Source organism: Cervus canadensis, chromosome 12, assembly GCF_019320065.1.
Source record: "Cervus canadensis isolate Bull #8, Minnesota chromosome 12, ASM1932006v1, whole genome shotgun sequence".
NCBI classification, from domain to species: domain Eukaryota; kingdom Metazoa; phylum Chordata; class Mammalia; order Artiodactyla; family Cervidae; genus Cervus; species Cervus canadensis.
In genome coordinates this window covers 29,596,642-29,624,555 of record NC_057397.1, presented here as the reverse complement: position 1 = coordinate 29,624,555, position 27,914 = coordinate 29,596,642, and the positions used below count along the sequence as shown (strand labels likewise).

At 36.3% G+C, this 27,914-nt stretch overlaps 1 protein-coding gene across 1 annotated transcript; it reads left to right on the top strand.

Moving 5' to 3' along the window:
- The first annotated feature begins 15 nt into the window (after positions 1–15).
- Positions 16–27,255, top strand: VCPIP1 (valosin containing protein interacting protein 1). The gene is made up of 3 exons (XM_043483507.1): positions 16–3,007; positions 12,402–12,488; positions 22,044–27,255. Exons 1-3 carry the CDS (start codon positions 295–297, stop codon positions 22,913–22,915), a joined length of 3,672 nt encoding a protein of 1,223 aa, XP_043339442.1. The 5' UTR covers positions 16–294; the 3' UTR covers positions 22,916–27,255.
- The last annotated feature ends 659 nt before the right edge of the window (positions 27,256–27,914 follow it).

The window sequence follows — 27,914 nt, the reverse complement described above, 5'->3', positions numbered from 1 at the left end:
AGGGAGGGCGTGTATGTCTGTGTGTCTGAGGGAGAGAGAGCGAGAGTGAGTGAGTGTGAGTGCGGGGTAGGGTGGTGGCCGTTACGTTCGGGGCAACGGCTACGGCAGTGGAGAAGTAAGAAGAGAAACAACGTCCGGCGCTTCCGCCTTCGCTTAGGAGGAGGAGGAGCTGGTAGGGAAAGGAAAGGGATTCGCCCTGGGCCTGGACGAGACCGAGTCGGGCCGGCGGGGGTCTGGGCTATGAGCCTTTGAGGGTCGCTTGGGACGCGGAGCGAGACTCGAGAGCCGAGAGCTATGTCTCAGCCGCCGCCGCCGCCTCCGCTGCCGCCGCCGCCGCCTCCCCCAGAGGCTCCGCAGACTCCGCCGTCCCTGGCGGCGGCGGCGGCGGCGACTCCGGGGGGGCTCTCGAAGCGGAGAGACCGGAGAATCCTCTCCGGGAGCTGCCCGGATCCGAAGTGCCAGGCGCGTCTGTTCTTCCCGGCCTCCGGTTCCGTCAGCATCGAGTGTACCGAGTGCGGACAGCGGCACGAGCAGCAACAGCTGCTGGGGGTGGAGGAGGTGACCGACCCGGACGTAGTGCTTCACAACCTGCTGCGGAACGCGCTGCTCGGGGTGACAGGGGCACCCAAGAAGAACACGGAACTGGTAAAGGTGATGGGCCTTTCAAACTACCACTGCAAACTACTGTCGCCCATATTAGCGCGCTACGGAATGGACAAACAGACTGGCCGGGCTAAGCTGCTCCGGGACATGAACCAGGGCGAGCTGTTCGATTGCGCTTTGCTGGGTGACCGCGCATTCCTCATCGAACCGGAGCATGTCAACACGGTGGGCTACGGCAAGGACCGCTCCGGAAGCCTCCTGTATTTGCATGACACCCTCGAGGACATAAAGCGGGCCAATAAAAGTCAGGAATGCCTCATTCCCGTGCATGTGGACGGGGACGGGCACTGCCTGGTGCATGCTGTGTCCCGGGCCCTAGTGGGCCGGGAGCTCTTCTGGCATGCCTTGAGAGAGAATCTTAAACAGCACTTCCAGCAGCACCTGGCCCGGTATCAAGCGCTGTTCCATGACTTCATTGATGCCGCTGAGTGGGAGGACATTATCAACGAGTGTGACCCTCTGTTTGTACCGCCTGAGGGGGTTCCCTTGGGCCTGCGGAACATCCACATATTTGGCCTCGCCAATGTGCTTCATCGCCCTATTATTTTGTTAGATTCGCTCAGTGGCATGAGAAGCTCTGGTGATTATTCAGCCACCTTTCTGCCAGGGCTCATCCCTGCAGAGAAGTGCACCGGCAGAGATGGTCATTTGAACAAACCAATCTGTATCGCTTGGAGTAGCTCTGGTAGAAACCATTATATCCCCTTGGTAGGCATAAAAGGGGCTGCCTTGCCCAAGCTGCCTATGAATTTGCTTCCTAAAGCATGGGGTGTGCCTCAGGACCTCATTAAGAAGTACATCAAACTTGAGGAGGATGGTGGTTGTGTTATTGGAGGAGACAGAAGTTTGCAGGATAAATACTTACTTCGGCTTGTTGCTGCTATGGAAGAAGTCTTTATGGACAAGCACGGTATCCATCCTAGTTTGGTGGCTGATGTCCATCAGTATTTCTACAGGAGGACCGGTGTGATAGGAGTTCAGCCTGAAGAAGTCACAGCAGCTGCTAAAAAAGCAGTAATGGATAATCGCCTTCACAAATGTTTGCTCTGTGGTGCCCTTTCTGAACTTCATGTTCCTCCAGAGTGGTTGGCTCCGGGAGGGAAACTGTATAACTTGGCAAAAAGTACTCATGGACAGCTGAGGCCTGACAAAAATTATAGCTTTCCCTTGAACAATTTGGTTTGCTCATATGATTCAGTGAAAGATGTCCTGATACCAGACTATGGCTTGAGTAACCTGACAGCTTGTAATTGGTGCCATGGCACATCTGTGCGAAGAGTCAGAGGAGATGGCTCTATTGTGTATTTGGATGGGGACAGAACTAATTCCAGGTCCACTGGTGGCAAATGTGGTTGTGGCTTCAAACATTTTTGGGATGGGAAAGAGTATGACAATCTACCAGAAGCTTTTCCTATTACTTTGGAATGGGGTGGAAGAGTGGTCAGAGAAACAGTGTATTGGTTCCAGTATGAAAGCGATGCATCTTTGAATAGCAATGTGTATGATGTTGCGATGAAACTTGTTACCAAGCACTTTCCAGGTGAATTTGGGAGTGAAATCTTAGTTCAGAAAGTTGTCCACACTATATTACATCAGACTGCCAAAAAGAATCCTGATGATTATACTCCTGTAAATATAGATGGTGCTCATGCCCAAAGATTTGGAGATGTACAAGGACAAGAGTCGGAGTCCCCGCTCCCAACTAAAATTATTCTTACTGGACAGAAAGCGAAAACTTTGCACAAGGAGGAGTTAAACATGAGTAAAACTGAAAGAACTATTCAACAGAATATTACGGAACAGGCTTCTGTAATGCAGAAACGGAAAACAGAGAAGTTAAAACAAGAACAGAAGGGGCAGCCCAGGACTGTTTCTCCTGGTACTGTTCGTGAAGGCCCATCCTCTGCACCTGCCACCCCTACCAAGGCTCCCTATTCGCCAACCACTTCTAAGGAGAAAAAGATCCGAATCACAACTAATGACGGACGGCAGTCCATGGTTACACTTAAGTCTTCAACAACCTTTTTTGAACTTCAAGAAAGCATAGCCAGAGAATTCAACATTCCGCCATATTTACAGTGTATTCGATACGGCTTTCCTCCTAAAGAGTTAATGCCACCCCAGGCAGGAATGGAAAAGGAGCCAGTTCCTTTACAGCATGGTGACAGAATCACAATCGAGATTCTGAAAAGTAAAGCCGAAGGGGGTCAGTCTGCCGCTGCCCACTCGGCCCACACTGTGAAACCAGAAGACAGTGCTGTCACCGGCAGACTGTCATCTAAGGAGCTTCAGGAGCAAGCTGACAAAGAAATGTACTCCCTGTGTCTTTTAGCAACGTTAATGGGTAAGATCAGCTTAACTCAGATGGTGTTTTATAACTGTGAGTGTAATATACTGAGTTTTTCTCATGTCTTTGTGGGAAAAAATCTGGTCAATGTAAAAACTGATTATATATTTTAAAAGAAAATTCTTTTCTTTCGCTTTTTGACAGTTAGTGGATAGACGTTAGTGTGATTATTGCGTAAATACTGGGAAAACATAACTAAGAAAGTGAAAGTAGTCCCTTACTGTCACCAGATTATTTAAGTATAATGTATTGCTTGTCATTTTTTAAAAATCATATTGTAATGGATCCATTTACAACCTTTTTCATTTTTTACCCCTTCGGCTCTACTGAGCGTGCACACCTTGTCCCTTGTCATTTATTTTTAAATTTCATTTTCCTGCGTGTCATGTGATTTCAGGACTTCCTGTTTGATGAATTGCAGTTTCTGGGTTACATGCTCACTGCACTCCCACCTAATAATCTCTCAACCATTTCCTGTTCTCCCTTTCCCAGTTCATCAACTTTTTCTTATTTGTAAATCGGGATTTGTGTTTTAAGTAATTTGCTTGGTGACTCTTTGCCATCAGTTATAATGAACTATTATAACTCATGAAAAATATAATAAACAGAGGTAGATGTTAATGGGATTGCTTAAGAAGCATTTCATTTTAATAATTCAACACAAAGGAAAATATATTGTCAACCAAATAGGTGATTTAAAGCTTTAAATGATTTGGGAAATGATCCAATGGTATGCTTTTTATAGTATTTTTATTGGCTAATCTTTGTTTTTAAATTACTGTTAGTATGCTTTATTGAGGCTTAAAATAGAAGTAAAACTGAAATATATTACATATTAGAGGGGCCTTATTTTTGCTGAGATGAGATCTTTCAAGTAAAGTGATCTGGGTTTTTATTGTGTTTTCTGAGTACTAAATATCAGTGAATTGGGCCTTGACCTTCCAAAATGAAGATAATTTATTTCTGGCTTAAATTTGGGGGCCTAGTTTAATAGGGGATCTATTAATAGGGGATCTATCTATGCAAATTTACAACTTAATATTGCTGACTTTATTTTGTCAGACATAATTATTGGAGGATATGTCAAGAAATGTACTTACTTTTACATTTTTCTGTCTTTTAAGAGTTTTTAGTTTCTTGGAGACTGTGTGCAGTAAAGGAAAAGATTGTGATTTCTGAAGTCAGAAAATCCTACAATTTGAATTCTGGCTTCAGTACTTGTTAACTCAGTGGTTTTAGGCAAGCTGCTTAACTGCTCAGGTCTTCAGTTGCCTCCTATCCACAGGATTACCCCTTGTAGTTGATACTTAGGTAACAGTAATGTACTCCCAGAACTCTGTAAATGAAATAATACCAGCACAGATTGGGTAAACTTAGGTGTATGCTGAAGGCACATTTTAAAAACCGGTAATGTCCAGGTCAGAGATTGGTCAGGAAAAGCAGTCTTTCTCAATAGAAGAGGATGTGGCCTTGGATGGTCAGCACCTTGTATAGTGCCTGGCAGGTAGTAGGCACTTTGGAAGGTTTTTTGATTGAATTAAATAGATGACATTAACATAGCTAAAGAAAGGCTGTGTCAGCAGAAATGGAATGGATGGTCAGCATTGAACATTGAAAAACAGTTGAAAAGCAGAATTTGGCACTGTTTATACAGTGCTGTACAAAGGAGAAAGATGTGTCAACTGGGGCTCATGAAAATTCTGGTAACTGAAAGGTAATCTCTGTTGAGGGGCAGGACTATTTGATCAATCCTCACCATGGCCTGGCTGAAAAATCTGTATCCCTTTCCTGACTCCATAGTCATCAAGCTTCTAGTCTAATCACTCATTTAGCTTCCTGATGTAAGTATTGATGTAGAGGTGACAATGAGGTGAGGATTATATTCATTTGGAGGTTGTGTTCTCCATGGAGATTAAAAATGCAGTGGCACCGGTGAGATTATGATCAGTAGTCTAAAATTCTGGCCAGCATAATAATATATTACCATTTCATAATGAAAATTAGTAAAATATAATTCTTGTTTACCATTAGTCGCTTTTTGAGTTTGAATTGAGGTTTCTGGACCTTAATGTCTGAGTACTGGACTGTGGACTGTAAGGAATTGACTAAGATGATGTCTTCTTGTTAATGATCTCTTCTCTTTCCACCTCTGGCATTTATGTTGCTGCCCTTAAAAACCCACACATTTCTTTAAATCTCCTACTTCTACTCCTGACACAGAACTTAAGCAGAGTGCTTTGCTAATTTTATGGTGCTGTTACTTGACTTTCTGCTTTAAAGTACAAAGACAGTGCCTGACCCGTATATTAGTCCCTTTGTAAGCATTAGTTTTCTACCTCTAATTCTCTCATAACTGTATTTGAATTATGTAGAAGATACTCTCTTTTTGGGGGCCATGCTGTGGGGCTTGTGGAATCTTAGTTCCCCAACCAGGGAATGAACTTACGCCCTCGGCAGTGGAAGCACGGAGTCCTAACCACATTACTGCTTGGGAATTCCTGGGAAGATTTTCTTAAAAGTGTTATGTTTGTAAAAAATCTCAATATGAGGATAGCTAAGTAAGTACACACAACTTTATGTGAATGAGTACTGGGAACTCTTGATGTTTAGATTGGAGAGGGCTGGAAAATGGGAAATGACAGGGTTTACTAAGAAAATTGTAAATTTCAAAGTGCAGAAATTTTGAATTACCAAACGTGAGCTGAGCTGCTGGTGTGTTAGTTTAGCAAATAGCTCATCAAGATTTCTGCTGTTTGAATAGCTGGCTCCTTCTCATTTAGGTTAAGGTTTTGATACCACTTTCTTGAGATTTTCTCCTGACCACCTTACCCAGGGGTAAGGGTTTCAGAGACCTTTGCTAAACTACTCCAAGTATGTTTCCTGTTATGGCACCCTGTTCATTTCCCTCATAGCACCTGTTACAAATTTTCCTGATTTTATATGTTGGTTTACTTACTACCCTATCAGCTAGTACTGGCCCTGGCACTTACTAGGTGTTAAGTACATGCTTGTTGAATGAATGAATGCAGATTCTTTCAGTAAAACGTCTGCTATGAGCTAAAGACTGTGCTGTAGATACAAAGATAAATCACGCATGATCCTTGCCTTCCGTAAATTTACTTGCCGGAAAAAAAAACAACAAAAAAAATTTACTTGCTGGGTCTCAACTGAGGACGTCCCATACTTTTATTGCTTTTATTTATAATTTTTATGTATAGAGAAAAAGGAAGCTGGAGACCTGTTGATGAAAGCTATAAAGATATATATATATATATGTGTGTGTATGCATAATAATTGTGTATTCTCATTAAATAGGCTGACTTCTTGATAGCCAGAAACATGTGGTTTCTCTTTCTATTGTTTTTTTAAGTAGGATATTTATTAAATAGAATTTATATCTATTATTTGTATCAAGACAGTGAGTGCATTTAATCTTTTGCTCAGTTCATGGAACATGTCACTTTGAATCTAATGATGTTAGTTAAAAATGAAATAACAGTGTTCTTACCTGTAATATTTCACAGATTTTAATCTGCTTTATCCAGACCACTTGGACGTTATTAAACAATTTTTACACTGTTCTCTTCATTATTTATACAATATGTGAGTGACTCTAACTCTGGCTTTGCAAAATATGTAATTAAATTTTCTTATAGGCCAGCTTTCTGTGGTAGATATGATAGATAGTACATCATCCACTGTAAATACTAGGCTAATTTCTTTTTTCTTAGTATTATATTCCACGAAACTTTCATTAATTTTCTTTTTTCAAGAGATAAAGACAGATTTGTGAAAAACAGTTGGTCAGTTTTATGAGAGTTTTATACATATGTTATCAGAGTTGCTTTGATGGAATCAAGCTACTTGTGATATTGACTCCACTTTACTGCAAAGGTTAGCATCCTTTCAGGAGTTGAGAAACTTTACTTTCTATCTTCCTGAAAGAATGGCATGAGTTTTTAATATACAAGTTTAAATTACACAGGTTTTTTTTTTTACACAGTTTTTCATAATTTCATAGTACTTTTTGATGTTGTAGCTGCCTTGGGTATTTTCAGAATCACACATGGTATTCAGACACTTACTTTTAAGATGACTTGGAGTCAGAATATCATTATTGCTTCTTGAATTTTTTTCTTCAAATATTGGGTGAAGGAGACTTTCAAATCTAGATAGTGCTTAATGCATCTATTATTCTTAACATACTATCATAACTTTTCTAATTGATTTATAAACAGCATATTTCATGGGGGAACAGTTACAAAATTGAATAAAAGGAATGCATATAGATGTATTTTAAGGTAAATATGTATAATATAAATGGTGATTTTATAATATACTTTGAAGATTAAGTTAAGCATGATTCTATTTCTTTTTTTCTTCATATTTTTTCAATTATAATATTACTTTTAAAAATTCAAAGAACTCAAAGTATATAGGGAGTAGAATACAATAGTTCTCTTAAACACTTGTCCTCCCCAGAGAGAATCAGACTCTGTATGTTTGTGTACACATTTCCACACAGTTAGGTTTGTGTGCATGTATGTGTATGATAAGTATATCTTTTATTGCTAATGATTACTCTGAGAGACGCATAAGGGACTGAGCACAAGGAGAGTAACAAGCATACCTTTCTTAGAAATGGTTTTGACAGTTAGTAAGGTGGATGGTGGCTCAGGTGGTAAAGTGTCTGCTTTCAATTCGAGAGACTCAGGTTCAATCCCTGGGTCGAGAATATCCCCTGGAGAAGGAAATGGTAACCCCCTCCAGTATTCTTGCCTGGACAATCCCATGGACAGAGGAGCCTGGTGGGCTATAGTCCTTGGGGTTGCAAAGAGTCGGACAGGACTGAGCGACTTCACTTTCACTTTTCTTTCAAGGTAGATACAATTTTAGATGGCAGAATCTGCAGGAAGGGTAGAGAGATGGCAACAATTTTTTCAGCTAATGAACACCTTTAGAGTTTTTTCTAGTAGAAACAGCCCCATGTTCCTAGTTTAAATGTACATTTTGGTCAGTTTATTTTATGGTGATAGGTACTTGAGTTCAGAATTAACTTAGATATTTGGGGGGGGAACTCTAAATAATATTTCAAAATTAATTTTGTTTTTCTTTTTTTTAATAACTATATTTCACATATATGTTAGATTTTAAAATCTTACTTGCTTTATAAATTGCCAAGTAGAAACTTCAGATTGCCTTTTTAAATATCTAAAGTTAAAAAATAAATAAATAAATAAATATCTAAAGTTAGAAAATTGGAATGATGACCTTTTAAACTCACTTTTAGTCTCATTATTTTATTAGTGATTAATTTTTTTTCTAGATTTTAGGAAAAAATCATATTTAAAAAATAATTTATTTTAACATACTTTTAAAATTTCATTTCTTTTTAAAGAGGAAGAAAATTAGAGAACAAAAGGGAAAATCATCCATACTATCACTGCCGTATAGTAATAACTACTGTCGGGTAGGAGAATTAAAGACTATTAAGAAGGATTCGAGGAAGACAGGGTATGAACAGAGGTTTTCTATGGTTGTATTATAGACTTTTTTGTACAGTTGTGCACAGTATGTTCAATGTAAGTATTTTACTGTTGTAATATGAAGAAGCAGTTGAATTAAAATAAAATTAAGTGGGGGCTATCAGAAGAATGTGAATTAACAGCTGGTAGATGCTTTACCAGACTAGGGATTCCCTGGTGGCTCACAAGGTAAAGTGTATGCCCGCAATGCGGGAGACCCGGGTCTGATCCCTGGGTCTGATCCCTGGGTCGGGAAGATCCCCTGGAGAAGGAAATGGCAACCCACTCCAGTACTCTTGCCTAGAAAATTCCATGGATGGAGAAGCCTGGTGGGCTACAGTCCATGGTCACAAAGAGTTGGACACGACTGAGTGACTTCACTTCACTTTACCAGACTAGTCCTCTTCTCTAAGAATTTGCTTTCCAGTGAAATGGTAGAAAGTAATTCTACCCCCTCTCCTTTTTTTTTTAAAGAGTACTCTTTTAGCAGTTTTCAAATATTATTAACTATGGTCACCATGATATACGTTATATTACTGTGATTTGTTTATTTTTTAACTCCCAAGTTTGTACCTAAAAGTCTTTACCTTTGTTTTTGCTATGATTTTATTAAATTCATGAAGAGGTATACAGATAGTACCATTAGTTAACATTTTATCCATATAGCATTATAGAACAGTTGTCATTATAGTGCTTCAGCTAAGTTTTTTCATGGACTCCTCTCAGGCATTATTAAAAGAAAAAGCCTCATTTGTACTATTTATTCATTACATGAATTCTAAGTGCTCCTGTCTCTGCAGCATTGTGCCAGGCCCTGGAAGTAGAAAGTCAAATGGGCCACTGACCTTTTCCTGACTCTGCAAAGCTTCTGGTATAGAAAGGGAAACAGAAAAGTTACTGAGTCAACCTGCCTTGTGATCAGGGCTGTGGTGTTCATAACACAGGAGCAGCAAGGAAGGAACTTCCCTACCCACCTCTGAAGAATCCTAGAGGAAGTGACACCTAAGTTGAGTTTTAAAGAATGCATAGCTATTATTGGCCTTTGGGGAAATGGAGCAGTTTGGTAGTTTGCTTTGTAGAAATCAAGATTTAATGAGAGATGTGAGGTGAGAGCGAGGACAAGGAATCTTAGGCTGACTTATATGCCATGAAAAGGGACTAGACCTTTTGCCTTATCGTATGGGGGAACCATTAAAGGTTTAACTCTGAAGGCTGTGTGGAGGAGGGACTTGGGGAGAAGATTAGAGTGAAAACCAAGGATGAGGCAGTGGCAGCCCTTCAGGCAGGAGACAGGCCTAAACAAGGGCAGTTCTAGAAGGGATGGGGAACTGTCTGTGACTGATGGGAGACTTAGGCTGTGTCACAGTTCCTGCTTTCTGATGTCTAATCCCTTTCCTTGATTCTTTTACAACAAACATGCCTTCAGTGGAAGTGTATATAAACACCAAAGGAAATAATTTGCCTTTCTTTTTTGTTCCAATCAGTCATTGATGCCGTGGGTTTCTGTAAGAAGAGAGTGTGTTGATGGTTATGCCAAATTTGTTCTAACATGATTTGACCTTTAGTAGAGATTTAGTAACCGTGGAAGGGGTTTAAGCTGTAGAATGTACCCAGGATTCAAATGCAGGCTTTGCCACTTAATGGCTATTTGATCTTGGGAGAATGATTTACACTCTCTGAGCTTGTCTCTTCTGTGAAATAGGGCTCAGTTGTGAGGAGAAAACGAAGCCATGTGAGGTGCCTGCTCAGAGCTGAGTGGTTGTTGTTGTTTAGTTGCTAAGTTGTGTCCAACTCTTGTGCCCCCATGGACTATAGCCCACCAGACTTCTCTGTCAGTGGAATTTTCCAGGCAGGAATACTGGAGCAGGTTGCCATTTCCTCCTCCAGGGCATCTTCCTGACGCAGGGATTGAACCAGCAGCTCCTGAGGCTCCTGCATTTCAGGGAGATTCTTTACCACTTGAGCCATCTGGGAGGAATTTAGATGGTATCTATCCTTTCCTTAAAGCAATAGAGTATGCATACTTACTGGGCCATATAGTCTGAAGGGGGTGAAACTTGGTTCTTGGGGGAGGGTAAAGTAAATCTTACTCTATTTAATGAAACAATTGTAAGATATACACATAATACATAACCAGATAAACAGTGTGTCTGTAGTATTCAAATGTCATTAGGAAGGCAGATTAGGAAAATAATGTCTAAAAAGAATCCTTAGGGAGATGACGAAAACACAGGGTTGATAAGCACTTCAGAAGAATTCTTTCTTTTTAGAGTTCTGCCTGCTTAAGTAAGGAATCATCGGGTTTATAAAGTAGTACTAAGAAACATCATTTTTCTTACCACTATTTGGGTGGTCAGTCCTGAGCAGTTTATTGTTTTGGCACCTGTTTAGATTCTGACCAAATAATTAAGTGCTATCATATAGTTTTTTGATATGCTTTGATATTTTAGAATATTTGACAATTGATATCCTACTTAGTATACTAAGTACATTTAAGATAACATTGATAATAACTAAATGAAAGGTTACCACCAGAGAAATAATCCAAGTAAAGTTCAATGAAAAATCCAGCAGTCAGAACTTCTGCCAGAGTTGTTAACGTTCTATATTTAGGGGTTCTTATTAATATTCAAAATTTTAAATTAAAATTCTGTGTTCACCCTTAAATATTGCCATACTCCGGTTGCACTGTATCATTAGTGAATGAAGTGTTTATGTGTAAGTAAATGTTCTAATTAACTGAAATGCTAAGTGCTGAGGCTTCTTATATACTTTAGGCTTTGTTGTACACTTTATACTTTTCACCAACTGCCATGCAGATTCATATTCCTGTTTATGAATGTGGGAAGGGGTTAGAGCTCTGAGAAATTGTAGGTATATAATACTTAACTCACATCATCACAACCTCCATTCAAAGCTCAGAACCAATAGTATCGTCTTCTAGTAGAAATCAACTTTTAAAAGTCTTGAGTATAAAAGCAGTACATATACTTTATCAGATTAGAAAATAATGAAACCACACACATACACAAAAAGCCCGTATTCCACAAACCAAAATAACTTTTATGTTCCTTCCATTCTTTGTTAACTTCCTGGATAGTGGTTATCATTCTTAACTTTTTATTTGAAATTTGTTATTGATAATAGGTGCTTCAAAGGGTGTTCCTAAAGAATATGTTTCTGTGAAATGGTGGTTTGCTTGTGGCTATTTTGTGGGCTTCTGATATTTATTCCAAATCTCATCATTCCCCCCCCCCCCAAATTTCTATTTTAAAAAGTCAACTTTGGAACAACAAAATACATTAATTACTTATTTTTAGTCTACCTATTTACTTTACTCCCTAGCCCTTTCCATCTGTTTTTATTAGTTTTAACATAAATATAGAATATATTTTTTATATTCTACTTTGAAAACACAAATATCTTTCTATAACCTTTTCTGTTGTTCTAGTCCATAGTTGTGCACTAGTTTACTTTGAACTGGATTGAGTCTTCATGTATATTTTGTTTAATATGCCCAGTATTGACTCATGCAGTTTTAAAGACATTTTTGAATTAGTTCCTGTGTTTAAAAACTGGGAGAATTGACATTACAAATTTGAATTTCTGGCTTCTCTTAAAATGCCATTTGTTCTTGAACCATTGGACCTATATTCTTCTGTGACAGCACTTGGCAATGGCTGTTGCATTTAGAGGGGCCATAGTCCCTCATTCCACATTGCTCCCTAGATGGTATATTACACTAGACTGCATTGCTCATTTAGAATATCTATCTTACAGTCTCTGTTTGAGGTTCATCCATATTAAAGCAAGCCTGGGTTAACTCTCTGGTTTTCTGCTAATAACTGTATCTTTTTATTTTACAGGAGAAGATGTATGGTCTTATGCAAAAGGTCTTCCTCACATGTTCCAGCAGGGTGGCGTATTCTACAATATTATGAAGAAAACCATGGGTATAGTTGCTTTATGACTTTATTCTTGGATAATAATATCTCCACTCAAGCTATTATAAGGTTTTAAGAAAGTTCAGATCATATTCTTCTAAAACGATTTCCAATGTTAGGGTATATATTCTTCATCATCAGTCTGCCTAGTTAGAATGGATTATTGCCCTGATATGGTCAAGTATGTTTTCTGCTATAATATTACTAAAAATCTATCACTTTCTTTTTCATATTTTCTCATTTACATTGTGGAATTAGAGGCCAGTTTGTTTATAGTGCTAGTGTCCATCCCAGAATCAGATCATGCAGCGTTTTATTGTTGTTGTGTTCAACTGTGATTCCTGTATAACTCAGTATTTTCTGGAGTCTAGGAAATAATTCACTTTACATTTAACTTCTTTTCACATTGTGTATGTATTGTTTATAAAGATATGTGCAAATGTGTAACTGTTATCTTAAGAGTTTTAAGGTGTTAAGAGAGAGATTGCTAGTATGTATGTTTAGACACCATATGTTTTTTCAAAGATTTAATGTAAATGCTTTTGGCTTCTGACTTTTATCAGTCTGGCTTTCTCACTTTTTTACCTACCTGACCTCTTTAGACCAAGTGCATAATCTCTATTTTATGTTTTTTCTTTCTTGTGTACTTTTTTTTCCTTGTTAAACAAAACGCAATTTGGCTGTTGTAGAAATGTTCACACATAATAAAAGTAGCAAGAATAATGTAATGAACCACTACTTACCTACCACCCAGGTTCAGTAATTATCAGTACATTTTTATCCATCCCCTTTCAAGTGTACTGTTTTAGAATAAATCTCAGACATAATTTCATCTGTAAGACTTCAGTATGTATTTCTAAAAGTAAGAACTGTTTTTTTTAACCCTAATACAATTATCACGTCTAAAAGATATGAACAATAATTTTTAAAAATATCACCAGGCAGTATTTAGGTTTCCTTGATCTTTGATTATTTCAAAAAAATGTGTTTTTTCTTTTGATTTATTGAATTAGGGACCAGAAAATGGCCAGTTGGCTTGCTTCTTTCTTCCCTCCCTCCCTTCCTTTCTTTGACAAGATAATTGAAACATAATTTGCATATAATAGAATTCATCCTTTTTAAGTATACGGGCATGTGAATTTTGACAAACACATATAGTCATGTAACCACTACTGCACTCAAGATATAGAGTATTTCCACCATTCCAAAAAGTTGCCGTATGCCCTTCTTTTTTTTTTTTTTTTTGCCTTATGCCCTTCTAATTAATCCCTTACCTCTATCCCTTGGCCCTGACAGCCACCAATTTGATTTCTGACCCTGTATGTTTTCCTTTTTCATATCACCATATAAATAGGGTCATATAGTTTAATCTTTTGTGTCTGGCTTTTTGATTGAACATGGGGGTTGGCAGACTACTGCCTGTGGGCTATTTCAGGCTCACTGCCTGTTGTATATAAAGTTTTATCAAAACACAGACACCCTTATGCTTACATAGGACTGCTTTCACAGTGCATTGGCAGAGTTGAATAGTTATGACAAAGACTATATGGTCTACAAAACCTAAAATATTTATCATCTTGCCTCTTTACAAAAAATGTTTGTCAATTTTAGTTTTTAATGTAATGCTTGAGATACATCTGTCTGGTTGCATGTATTAATAGGTTATTCATTTTTGTTTATTTTTTTATTGCTGAGTAGTATTCCATTGTGTGTATATATATCACATTTTAAAAATCCTATGACCAGTTGAAGGACATTTAGTTTGTTTTTAGTTTTGGGCTTCTAGGAAGAAATCCACTGAAAACATTTGTGTACAGGTCTTTGTGTGAACAGATGTTTTCAGTTTTCTTTGGTAAATACTGAATACCTAGGAGTGGGATTGCTGAGTCATGTGGTAAGTATATGCTCATCTTTATAAGAAACTTCCAGATCATTTTCCAAAGTGACTGGATCATTTTGTATTCCTTCAGCACTTGGTAGTATTGGTGTTTATATTTAAAACTGTTCTAATAGATTTATATTATTCTCTCATAATGGTTTTAATTCGCATTTCTCTAATAAGTGATGATACGGAGCATCTTTCTGTGTACTTGCTTGTACAGTGCTGTGCTTAGTCCTCCGTCATGTCCGACTCTGCAGCCCCATGGGGATTATTCTCCAGGCAAGAATACTGGAGTAGGTTGCCATGCCGTCTTTCAGGGAATCTTCTGAACCCAAGTCTTCCACATTGCAGGTGGATTCTTTACCGTCTGAGCTACCAGGGAAGCCTGTGCTTATGTGTATCTTGTTATTTTTTGGCCCATTTTAAAATTGGTTTGAATTTTTTTTTAATTGAGTTTTGAGAGTTCTTTAGATATTCTGGGTACACATCATTTATCAGATAAGTATTTTGGGTCTGTTTTCTCCCAGTTCATAACCTGTCTTTTCATTCTCTCAACATTATCTTTTAAGTATCAAAGGTTTATAACTTTGATAACCGATTTAACAGTCTTTTGTGATTCATACTTTTTGTGTCCTATCCAAGAATCTTTGCCTAACCCAAAGTCACAGAAATTTTCTTCTGTATTTTCTTATAGGAGTTTTATAGTTTTAATTTTATATGTAGGTATATGATCCATTTTGAATTGATTTTTTTAATATGTTGTAAGGTATGAGGTAAGGTTCACTTTGTGTGTGTGTGTGTACATATCCAGTAGTTGTTCCAGCACCATTTGTTGGAAAAGGTATGCTTTATACATTGAATTATTGGATACTTGTATCAAAAATCAATCGACCATGAATTAGACACTTGAAAAATCAATTGACCATGAATTAGACACTTTTGAAAAAGGTGAATTATATACAGCATAAAATCAGTAAAGTTACCTTTAAAGCCATCAGTTGACCTTATTCATGTGAGTCCATTTCTAGGATCTCTTTTCTATTTTGTTGATCTGTGTGTCTCTCCTTCCACCAATACCACAGTCTTGATTACTGTATTTTGAGTTGAGAGTGGATATTCTTGCCTTGTTCCTGGTCTAATGGGGAAAGCATTCAAACCTGTAGGTTTTTCAGAAATGCCCTTTATCAGTTTATTGATGATTTCTTAGTATTGTGAATGGATGTTGAATATTATCAGATGCTCTTTCCCTGCATCTATTGAAATAATATTTTAAGGCTTTTCTCTTTAGTTTGGTGATAGTGTGAATTACATTGATTTATTTTTGAATGTTGAACCATCACATTCTGGATTCCAACTGCTGGTATTTTATTGAGTGTTTTTGTGAGCATATTCATGAGGCATACTGGTATGTGGTTTTCTTGTCAGTTCAGGTGCTCAGTCCTGTCCAGCTCTTTGCAGCCCCATGGACTGCAGCACGCCAGGCTTCCCTGTCCATCACCAACTCCTGGAGCTTGCTCAAACTCATGTCCATTGAGTCAGTGATGCCATCTAACCATCTCGTTTTCTTGTTTTCTTGTAATGACCGTTTAATCAGGGTAATGTTAGCTACAGAAAATAGAGTTGGAAAGTGTTATAGCTTTGATATTATTTTTTTTCTTAAATGGTAGAATTCACCAGTGAAGCCATCTGTTCTTGGAGTTTTCTTTATAGGATAGTTTTTAACTGTGAATTTAATTTCTTTAATAAAGTGCTCTTAAGGTCAGTCCCTTTCTTGAGTAAGCTTTGTTGGTTTTGCCTTTAAGAAATCTGTCCATTTCATCTAAATTAGCAGTCTTATTGGCATGAAGTTGTTTACAATACTCCCTGTCTCTTTAATGTCCGTAAGGCCTATAGCTCTGTCATTTCTGATACTGGCAGTTTCTGCCTTTCCTGTTTTGCTGACCAGTCCAGCTAATGATTTATCAGTTTATTGATCTTTTCAAAGAAACAGCTTTGGTTTCATAGGTTTTCTCTGTATTTTCCTGATTTCATTTTCATTGATTTCTGCTGTTATATATACCTTTTCCTTCCTTATGCTTGCTTTGGATTTAATTTGTACTTCCAAGCTTATTTAGGTAGAAGCTTAGATTATTGATTATAAATTTTTTTTTCTACTATAAGTATTTAAAGCTATAGATTTCTCTCTGAGCATCCCACTGCTTCCTCCCTTTTTTCTGGCATCCTTTTCTTTTTAACTTTTCATCTGTCACTTCTTTCTCTTTTTTTTTCCATTTATATTTATTAGTTGGAGGCTAATTACTTTACAATATTGTAGTGGTTTTTGCCATACATTGACATGAATCAGCCATAGATTTACATGTGTTCCCCATCCCGATCCCCCCTCCCTCCTCCCTCTCCACCCCATCCCTCTGGGTCTTCCCAGTGCACCAGCCCTGAGTACTTGTCTCATGCATCCAACCTGGGCTGGTGATCTGTTTCACCCTTGATAGTATACTTGTTTCAATGCTGTTCTCTCAGAACATCCCACCCTCGCCTTCTCCCACAGAGTCTAAAAGTCTGTTCTGTACATCTGTTTCTCTTTTTTTGTTTTGCATATAGGGTTATCGTTACCATCATTTTAAATTCCATATATATGTGTTGTATTGGTCTTTATCTTTCTGGCTTACTTCACTCTGTATAATGGGCTCCAGTTTCATCCATCTCATTAGAACTGATTCAAATGAATTCTTTTTAATGGCTGAGTAATATTCCATACTGTATATATGCACCACCTTTCTACCTTTTTTTTCTTTTTCTTTTTTTTTCTTCTTTTCTACCTTTTTCTTCTTTCTACCTTTTGAAATATATTGATACCAGTTCATGTTTTTTTAAAGTTATTATTTAATTGTAATTCATCATAAGGCTCCCAGTAATTGGTGTCTGTATGCAGTGTCTTTCACAGAACTGAAAATAACTTCCCTCAGTTGTTTTTTGTGTGTAGGAGGGTTGTGGTGGGTGGTATGAGGATGATTCTCTTGATTGTTTTCTAAATAGTTTTCTGTTTTCAGTTTGAAATTATTTTAAAAATGTTAGCTGTGATGCTAAGACAATTTAATGGGGGAAAGAATAGTTTTATCAATAAATGGTGCTGAGACAGCTGACTATCCACATGTAAAGGAATGAAGTTTGACCTCTGCCTCACACCAAATACAAAATTAACTCAAAATGTATAAAAAACTTGAGTATAAGTGCTAAAACTAGAAAGCTCTTAGAAGAAGACAGAGACATAAAACATCTTGCTTTTGGATTAGGCAAAATCTTAGATATGACACCAAAAGTACAAGCAACAAAAGAAAAAAGTACATAAATAAAAAGCAAAGTTTTGTGCTACAAAGAACACGAACAGGAAAGTGAAATAATCCAGAGTAAGAGAAGATTTTGAATATTGTCTATCGGGTAATAGATTTGTATCCAAAATATAAAGAACGGAGCAGTAAAAAGACACACAACCTGATTAAAAATGGGCAAAGACTCTGAATAGACATTATTCAGAGAAAATATATAAATGGCCAATAAACACATGAACTCATGCTCAACATCATTAACCACAGGGAATTGCAAATCACAGCCACAAGGAGCTAGTACTTTACACTCACTAGAAAGGCTGTGGTCAAAAAGACAGATAATAAGAACTATTGGCAAGGAGATTGTGGTGGAAATGTAAAATGGTATAGTCGCTTGGGGAAAAAGTCTAGCAGTTTCTTCAAAAGATTTAAGATGGAGTTACTGTACAACCCAGCAGTTCACTTTGACCTGTGTACCCAAGAGAAACGAACACTGTCCACACAAAACTGGTACACAGATGTTTGTGATAGCATTATTCACGATAGTTAGAAGTGGAAAGCATGCAGATGTCTATCAGCTGATGACGAGATGAGTAAAATGTGGCATATACATACAGTGAAATATTACTTGGCAAAAGAAAGAATGAAGTATTGGTACAGTCTACACGGATGAACCTTAAAAATATGCTACATGAAACAAGCCAGAAACAAAAGGCCGTATACTGTATTATTTCACGTACACAAAAAGTCATATAAATGACAGAATAGGCCCACCTAGACAATATATCAGTGGTTGCCTGGAGCCAGGAATGGGATGGGGGAAGGAAATGGGAGGGACTGCTAATGTGTTCAGGGTTTCTTTCTGGGGTGATGAAAATATTCTAAAAGTGATTGTGGTGATGGTTACACGACTCTGAATATACTAAAAAACATTCAACTGTACACTTAAAAATGGGTGAATTGTGTGTGGGTTAGATGTCAGTAGAGTCATTATGTTTTTCAAATGTTACCTGTGGTGTTTATTTTTATTAGGAGATAGTTTAGAGCTCTGGAGTAAGAACATCTAATGTCAAATTTTGGCTCTACTGCTTAGTCCAGTGTGATTTCTAAGCCTCAGTATCTTTGTTTGCACAGTGGGTGTCATAATCTTGGGATTGTTACTAGGATGAAATGAGGTTGTGCACATAAAGCAGTTAGCCAACGACCTGGTACCTAATAATTACTTAGCTAATCCCAGCTGTAATTTGCAGAATTATTTAAAAATTTTTTGACCATCACGTAGCCATTTGAAATGGGCCACCATCAGAAAATTATTTTACCTTTCAAATATAATTTCATCTGATATTTGTGGTAAAATGTTATCTGTATTTTTAGGGCAGATTCATTTGGCAGATCATTATCCTCATCCCGTGAGCAAAGATTCAAAATGTAACATGCCCTCCTCACCCCCGAAACATACACCCCTACCCTCCAAAAACTGGAAAAGAACATAATTCTCTTACTTTCAAATCCACTCTTAACAGATAGATGGTTGTATCTATGTTTGAACAGACATATTGCCTAATATAACAAATCAGCTTTTAATAGTCCTAGTCTTTATGTTTGGAAAGGTGTTTTTAAATTGATTTGCTTAAACTGTAGTAAGTTTCCTTGCAGATGTTTATACAGAGATAAATGCAGAGATGAATGGCAAATTTAGTTTTAATACTTTTATAGATATCTAACCTTGCAGTATTTAGTGTTTTGTTTGGACTTTATAAACATGGAGTTATGCTGTGTACATTCTCTGTGACTTTCTCTTATGCAGCTCTTTTTTTCAGATTCATTCAAATTCATGGGCTCAACTAGTTTGTTCATTTTCACTGCTGCACAGTATTCTATTATCATTTTAATATAATTCATCCATTGTTCTGATTCACTTTAGGTAGTCTCCAGTTTTTTGATGCAAGAAAGAATGTAGCTATAAATATTATTATGCATGTCTGTTGGTATATATGTCCAATGGAATTGTTGATATAAGATATAGAAATTTTAATGTACCTTGATTCTTAAAATTCGGAGGACTGTGTAAGTTATGTAAAGCTTAAATGATTATGTTTAATCACAACACAGTATTTGCATTGATTTTTTTATGTATTTTAAAGTTTTTTAACAGTGTAAGAGGTCTAGAAAGTATAGAAATGGGGAACATGACCTAAAATTGCTAAGTATTCCTCTTATACATACATTTTTTGGCATGATTATAATTACAGTACTTTCCTGCTATTTTACCATCATGCATATTTTACTGTCCATCTGAGGCATCATAGGTTACTTATTTATATCAGTATTAGTAGCTGCATATTACTTTTGTTAGGTAGATAGATCGCAGTTCTCTTAACCCCTCTCTTCTTGTTGAAAGCTTAGATTGTTTCCGTTGTTTCATTGTTAAGTAATACTGTGATAAATGTGTTGGGGCTATGATTCTCTCCAGGAATAGCCAAGGGAAAGCTTCACAGTAGAAACCTGGAAGCAATTACAAAACCTTTTGATCTAAGAGAACTTAAAACTATTGACTGCCTGATGTATATTAGGCACTGTGGTATGTGCTTTGCATGAGTTATATAATCCTCAAGTAATTAGTGAATTAAGTACTGTCATTGTTATACTTACCTGATTGTGTTATAATTATCTATTTATATCCATCTCGTAAGAATTATCTTATTTTTTAATCTTCAGGGTCTACTTTAGTTCCTGGCACATAGTGAGACTCAGTAGCTGTTATCGGTTGAAATAATTGTGTAAAACCTTTGCCTTGGGGAATCCCTGGCCTTACCATTCAAAAGTCTTTCTTCTTTGCTAACTTTGTTTCCTGGGCCATGGTTTACAGATCTCTGAGGTAGGGGATTGGTAGAAGGTAAAACTGATTTCAGGGTTTTATAATGAAAGGTATGCTTTAGACATCTCTGATTTTAAAGTTTGTCCATCTATTTTTGTCAGTTCTCTCTGCCAAAAATGTTCTGCTAAGAGGAAATTCTCGTTGGATCTTTAACTTACCGCCAAAATGAATGTTTATTTGAACTTACTCTCATTCTGTAGCTTTTTTCAGAAAGGAAGAAACTATTCTTAATACTTCTAAGACCACCTAATACCCACAAAGCATTCCAGATATCACTCATCCTTCCCCTCTCTGAATTTCCATAGTACTTGCTAACAGTCTCCTTCATTTTAAACTAGTTTGCTTTTGGCTTTATATTTTGCTATAAACATACCCATATATTATTATAAATTCTCTATTTCATTTTTTTAAACATAGAAAAATCTATGGTTTCATAAAATTTGAAAACCCTGATTTTTGCATATTTGGAGTATACTTACAGTGTACAAACTTAACATGTAAAAAGATATTGGATAGCTTAAAACACACATGCAGTTTTTTTATGCCCAGGCTGGATAAAGTGTAAACATTTGAAATACCACGTAGTGAGACCAAACTCTTCAGCTGGAAAATGAAGGGAAGCCTGCTTTAAAGTTCTTACCCTCTACTGCTGCATCAGTTGACTGTGAGAAAGGATATCACACTGGGCCATTTGAGGTGCATCAACAACTCACTCTTATTTTGGTGGTTCTCATCTGCCAGAAAAGAATAAGAGTTGTAACATGGAATACAGCTATTTCAAAGGAGTTGAAGAAGATATTATTAATTTATTGTGACCACATGTCAATTCTTGCAGTTATACTTAAGTCTTTGCAATTATACTTAAGCCTTAATGTTAACTTTCCTAAATGTGCCCCCACATCGACTACTTTAATAATGGAATATTTTATTTTGAAAGTTCATACTTTTTATATTTGTGAAAAATACATATATACACACAGAGGAAACTTTTTATTCTGGTATTCTGTAATTTAATAGAATTACTATGATTTTTAATTCAGTATTATGCAACATGTGTATATAACACTTTGCCCTTATAGGAATTTTTAAAGTTTATAATTTGAATTTTATTAAATGAAAGTCCATTTTCTTATTGCTTTACTATAAACAAATGCCTTACTAACATTATTGCTAGTGTTTTTTTTTATTAAACTCAGCTGTTTGTTTCAAGACTAACTTTCCTAACTTTGTAATAGGTTAATGATATATATTTTTCAAACCCGCTGGGAAACTACTTTAAGGTTTATGGTGGTATTTCTTTTTTTTTTTTGTAATGTGTTAAATTCTGTTAATAAGTATAATAAATTATTTGCTAATTAATTTTGTTTTGAAAGCTGTTACCTGTAAATTATTATTGGAGGTTTACTCTTTCAATTTTAATTGTCTTTACTCCACCTTTAAAGTAAGATTTTAATGTGTTAAATTCTTTTTCCTTTCTTAAGGTATGGCTGATGGCAAGCATTGTACTTTCCCACATCTGCCTGGCAAAACCTTTGTCTATAATGCTTCTGAAGATAGACTGGAGTTGTGTGTGGATGCTGCAGGACATTTTCCCATCGGTCCTGATGTTGAAGATTTAGTTAAAGAGGCTGTAAGTCAGGTTCGAGCAGAGGCTACTACAAGAAGTAGGGAATCAAGCCCCTCACATGGGTTATTAAAACTAGGTAGTGGTGGAGTAGTGAAAAAGAAATCCGAGCAACTTCACAATGTAACGGCCTTTCAGGGGAAAGGGCATTCTCTAGGAACTGCATCCAGTACCCTACACCTTGACCCAAGAGCCAGGGAGACTCCAGTTGTAAGGAAGCATACGACAGGGACAGACTTTAGTAGTAGTTCCATTAAAACAGAGCCTTCTGTATTCACAGCTGCTCCTAGTAACAGTGAGCTTATTCGAATAGCTCCTGGAGTAGTTACAATGAGAGACAGCAGGCAGCTTGATCCTGATATGGTTGAGGCCCAGCGGAAAAAATTGCAGGAAATGGTGTCTTCTATTCAAGCGTCGATGGACAAGCACTTGCGGGATCAAAGTACAGAGCAGTCACCATCTGATCCTCCTCAAAGGAAAGGGGAAGCTGTGAGTTCTTCTGTGAAGTCTGGGAGTCTTCAGACTGGCTTACCTGAATCTTTTCCTCTAACTGGTGACACTGAAAATTTGAATATAGAAACAGCCGATGGCTGTGTGGCAGAGGCACTGGAAGCAGCATTCGCTGCAAGGTCAGAAGCACAAAAGGGAAGTTCCGTGGAGGAGCCCGAAGAGATGGATAGTCAAGATGCTGAGATGACAAACACAACTGAGCCAATGGATCACTCTTGATTTAATTAGAGGCTAATAAAGGCAGAATGTTTATTGTGAATATGTAATATTTGTTGGCTGGGCCACATAACTTGATTAGTCATTAAAAAATCTTGTACGTATATAATTCAAAGATTATATCTTGTTATTCAGTGCATGATAGCAAGTGTGTGATTGGCAATAGCTTTTAATATACTGCTGCCCAGGCTGGCTCTGAATTCCTGTAAAATAGTTACTAGATCTGCTTATATGAGTTACTTCCATATATGTGGTTCATTGGAAGTTGTTTGTAATTTTAATTCCATGAAAGTCTTAATGTTGCAAACATGAAGATTCTCTTGCTATATCTGTTTGATTTCTGAAAAGGCTAGAACTGGGGGAAAATAAGATTTTGCTAATGTTGATGTCATCAGGATAACCATTCCACATACTTACTAGTGTGTCAAAGGATTTATGTAAATTTGAAGGTTATCTGAACTAAATTGTATCTTGAAATTCATAAAGGATATGTTAGACACTGGGATCCTGACATTTCTGTGAACGTAAACACATTCATAGAGATATGCATTCTTGGTGAAAATATCTTGAAAATGTAGTGTAATGATATATAACATTTTGCTGATTTGAGCAAGCTTGGGGGAAAGTATCTATTCTAGAATGATAAAGTCAATGTGATTCAGTAATGTTGCTGTCTGAGCCAACACAGCCAATTGTGTGCTCTGGTGTTGATAATATGTTACCATTATTTTGAATCCTGGCCTGGTCAAGTACCACCAAATTTTTGTTCTTTAATCTTGCAGAAAAGTTGATTGCAAAGTGTGGTAGAAAAATAATTTAAAAAATAATGGTAGCAGTAGTTAATCTCTAATTTTCAGAGTTTGTCAGATTCACAGAGAATTTATAAATAAGAATTTATCTTTATGAATGGGTTACATTGTTCTACAATTTTGATCAATGGTATTTAAGCTTGTATATGCTAAATGTCTTTGAGCCCCTCTGAACCAAAAATGTTTCCTTTTTTTTTCTTAGAATCCATTAGATTTTCTTCATTTGTTAGCTTCACTTAGATTTGGATGCAAATTTGACTGCATCATACCCTGATCAACTGGGCATTTGCTTAAATAGTGTATTCATCAAACCTTTAGTGCCTGTTTCCTCAAGAAGCAGCTTTCATGTTTACTCCTTAAAGAATGTTTATCCTGAGATTGGCATTGCACTATTTTATCCTATTCTGCAAATCTGTATTCTGAAATGTACACGTTAATCCATCTTTTTCCTCTGTTCACTGAAATTAAGTTGAATTTGAATGGATGAAAGACAAAATGTATGTTAATACAATCTCTTATCTAGAGCATTCAAAGCCTGGCTGTCTCTGTTTGCTCGTGTGATAGATGCAGGACCGTTTGCATTTTAAGAAAATGTACATCAGAAAGTAAATTATTGGGTGTTTAAAAATCTCAGCCTATTGACTCATAAGGAGTATAGACAGTACTTGTGTTTCCAAATAAGGGAGGTTTTGGTTTCTTTCTATGAAAGTATCTCTGCCTGAATCCACTTATTAAAGGAACTACTCCATTTTGAATAGGGAAAGAATGGAAACTCTGTAGACATTTTGCAGGTGATAATCTGAGCAAGATAAACATTTGGGTTAGTTTTATCACATTATCACCTGTTTAAAATCACATTTTACTCCAATCTAAATTTACTTTCAAATACCTTTCTCTATGTCTATAAATAGAAGGAACTTTTAGAACTTTTATATTGTGTATTAGTTTTACGTAAAGAACTGTGGCTGCCAAATAGTATTTCCCGTTTAGTTAATGCAGGTGACTTCTCTGTATTAAATTTAAAAATTACAGATATCACTAACCACTATAATTATTTTTGGCTTTTTCAGCCACTGAACACCCCGCCTCCATTTTTTTTTAGTTTAAATACAGGAAAACTGTTTCACAAACAATGCATTGCTTCCAGGTAAACGACATAATCACCTTTTCTTTAACAAATATTTTCTTCACCTGTGGCTCAGTATGTTTGATAGCTGACAAATACATTTCGTAGCATAAAGTAAAAACATCAGCTACACATTTTATCTCCCTATTAAATCTCCCTTTAGTCAAGTTAGAGTGCACTTGTGGACAGTAGAAGGCAGGCTCAATCTCTGACAACAGTATTAATTTCTCTTGCTACGACGGTGCTGTTTAGAAGCTGGTTTAGGTGTGAATATTTTAATAATAGTTTGGGTTCTCCCTTGATAAAGAATAAAAGGCTTGATGCTGAGAATGGTCAGGTTTCTTGACATTATTTTAAATCAACCAAGATATGGTTGCAGGAATTAATGGATTTGAGAAGTGGGCCAGGAATCATCTTCACAAAAAAGTCTTAGAATTTCTTTAAGTTCTAGACTATCATTATTTGTCCTTCCATATGGTTACCATCATCAAATACATAAATTACAGGAATGATTTTTAGAACTACCATTTGTGATTGCCACAATTTTGAGTCTAAACTGGGGATCATAAATTAGTTAAAATATTTTCTTAGCTCTCCATGTAACATAATAACTCTAATTCAGTCCTATAGTTAAATTATATTTGCAGTGTTTAACTGAAAGTTGAAGTGTAACTGTAAAGTTTGTTCTTCAGTAATCCATTTTATAGTTAGTCATACGAAGATTGAATTGATGACCCACATCCCAGGTAGAGTTGAAGATGATGTGTCTCTAGAATACTGATGTGAGAAACTGGTTGAAATTGAAGAAAACAAGACACTGTCAAATATTATGAGCTAGAATGTGATGAACACCCAGGGAAGGGTTACTCAGGAACTAAAGAGCAAGTCTAAGGCCCATTTCCCCTCCTTTCACTGTATTTCAGGTATTTTATTGGAAAAGTTAAGCTAAAGACCTGAGACGTTTAACAAGTGCTGTTGACTGTGAAATTTGCTTTAAATCTAATGAGTTTTAGTTTGGTTTTTTGCAATCAAGAGTCTACTGCTTGCAATTAAGATATCAGTCTGAAATGCATCTATGGTTCCCAGCCACACAGGTCCTTATTGCCATTATTTTTAAGAATCTAACTTTATTGGAAATTAGCAGACTTTTGCATATGATCTCTTACCTCAGGGAAGATCACTTGCTAGCAACTCACTACTAATGACAGGTTTTTGAGAACTGTACTGACATCACATGTTAGCTACTAAATGCAGAATTTATAACAGTATTATTTTATGTAGTTACTAACTGGCTGCTAGTGAACATTTCTTTAAAAAATTTAGACCTCACTAATAACTAACCTTTAGGTATGAAATAAACTTGTAATTTCTGTCTTTAATTAAACTTTGGTCAATACAGTGACAATATAAAACATTTATTTCAGAATATCAGTACCATTTTGTTTTTATTTTTCAACAAGAATTTTAATTGGCCCATACATAAAATACCGCACAGCAGAATTTTAAGATTCGTGGTTCTCAGAACAAAGTTTCCATATTAAGATTCTCATAAAAGCTTTTGCAGAACTGAATTAAACTCCACTCATCTTAATATGACTTTAAAATCACCTTTTATAAGAGTAATAGTGAGATACATACTCTAAAGTAAGCTAGGATATGGCTACACCCTACATTTCAAGGTTATCATGTAATTTAACAAAATTGCATAACCTCAGGCTCTTCACAATATAATTTTTCAAACCAGACGTATTCACTTGAAAACACCACAGTAGAATGTTTACTTAACAAAAGGGGAGCTATATTACCAATGTAAGATTTATAGTTAATTGTAAGTTCTGCCATTCTTAATAATTCTTTGGGATGCTAAGTGTTTAAATTCATATCTAATGATACTTAAATCGTGGGAATTTTAACGTTTGTTCCAAAATAGCAGAAATTGTAAAAATTGTGAATTATTGGAGAAAATGCCATTACTTGTATATCTGACATTTAATTTTTTTAAATTATGGAATCTACATGCTTTTGTAGTATAATATTAATATGATTATTCTCTTGTAAAAGAAAAGGAAAACTAGTAAAAAGTTTTAGTTGATGTTATGTGCTTGTGAGTATCAATTACTTAGTATTTGAAATTTTAAGGTATTGCATACTTTCCTTTAGAATGCACAAGTCCCTTCCTGAGCTTTTATGCCTGTGGTAGAGCAATAAAAGCCTGAAAAGGTTGTCAGTATTTTTAGGTTCATTTGACTTTGAGAATTAGTGCCAAGAGCTGGAGGATCTGCTTTTCGGAGGGAAATGTTATTTAGAATATGTAAAAATAAGTGTAATAGTGTAAATATTTAGAAAAAATTAAGTAGCAAGTGCTTTAACTGCTGAATAAAATAGTATAGATGTTCTACCATCCCTAAGGCACTGGCTGTTATCCATTATTTTCTGATTTTGTGATTGCTGTATATATTACACTTGAGTAATAATTGGTAATAGTGTATCATATCTATATAGAGTTCTACAACACACCTCACTGTACAGTATTTGAAAGTTTTATATCAGTAATAAAACTATAATACATACTGATTTCCCCCTCAACTTCTCCACATTAACTTTTTAAACTAATTTTTTATTCTTTAGTTTCCTGGAATCATATCTAATTATTAAAATGCATGAAAATATAGTTCAGTTTTATAAAGGAATTCTCAGTGTAAAAAAGTTTTGTTTTTTTTTAAAGTTCTTTCAGTGGAATATCATATAGGGACAGTGATTTCTCCCCTTAATGCAGATTTCAGTGCAAATGAAATGGATCCAACTAGAAAAGAGCAAGCAAAGTTTCCTTAGACATATACATAATTGGGTCATGTGATGCTTACTGATTAATTCCTTACATGATTAATAAATCACATGATTTAACAAATCACATTTGTTAAAGATGTTCTAATAAAGAGAGAACTTGTTTTTGTGTTTTTTAATGCTAGAGATAATGAAGGAAAATATAGAAAGTAGTATTAAATAACACTTGTATAGCTTAACAACCAACACAGCTGATACTTTAAATTTTAAGGTGTATGCTTAG

Bases quoted from the DNA above. Each gene is read 5' to 3' on its own strand.
- VCPIP1 (XM_043483507.1), top strand. From the start codon at position 295: ATGTCTCAGCCGCCGCCGCCGCCTCCGCTGCCGCCGCCGCCGCCTCCC. The intron at 3,008-12,401 runs GTAAGATCAGCT...TTTATTTTACAG, and splicing joins TCTTTTAGCAACGTTAATGG to GAGAAGATGTATGGTCTTAT. The intron at 12,489-22,043 runs GTATAGTTGCTT...TCCTTTCTTAAG, and splicing joins TATTATGAAGAAAACCATGG to GTATGGCTGATGGCAAGCAT.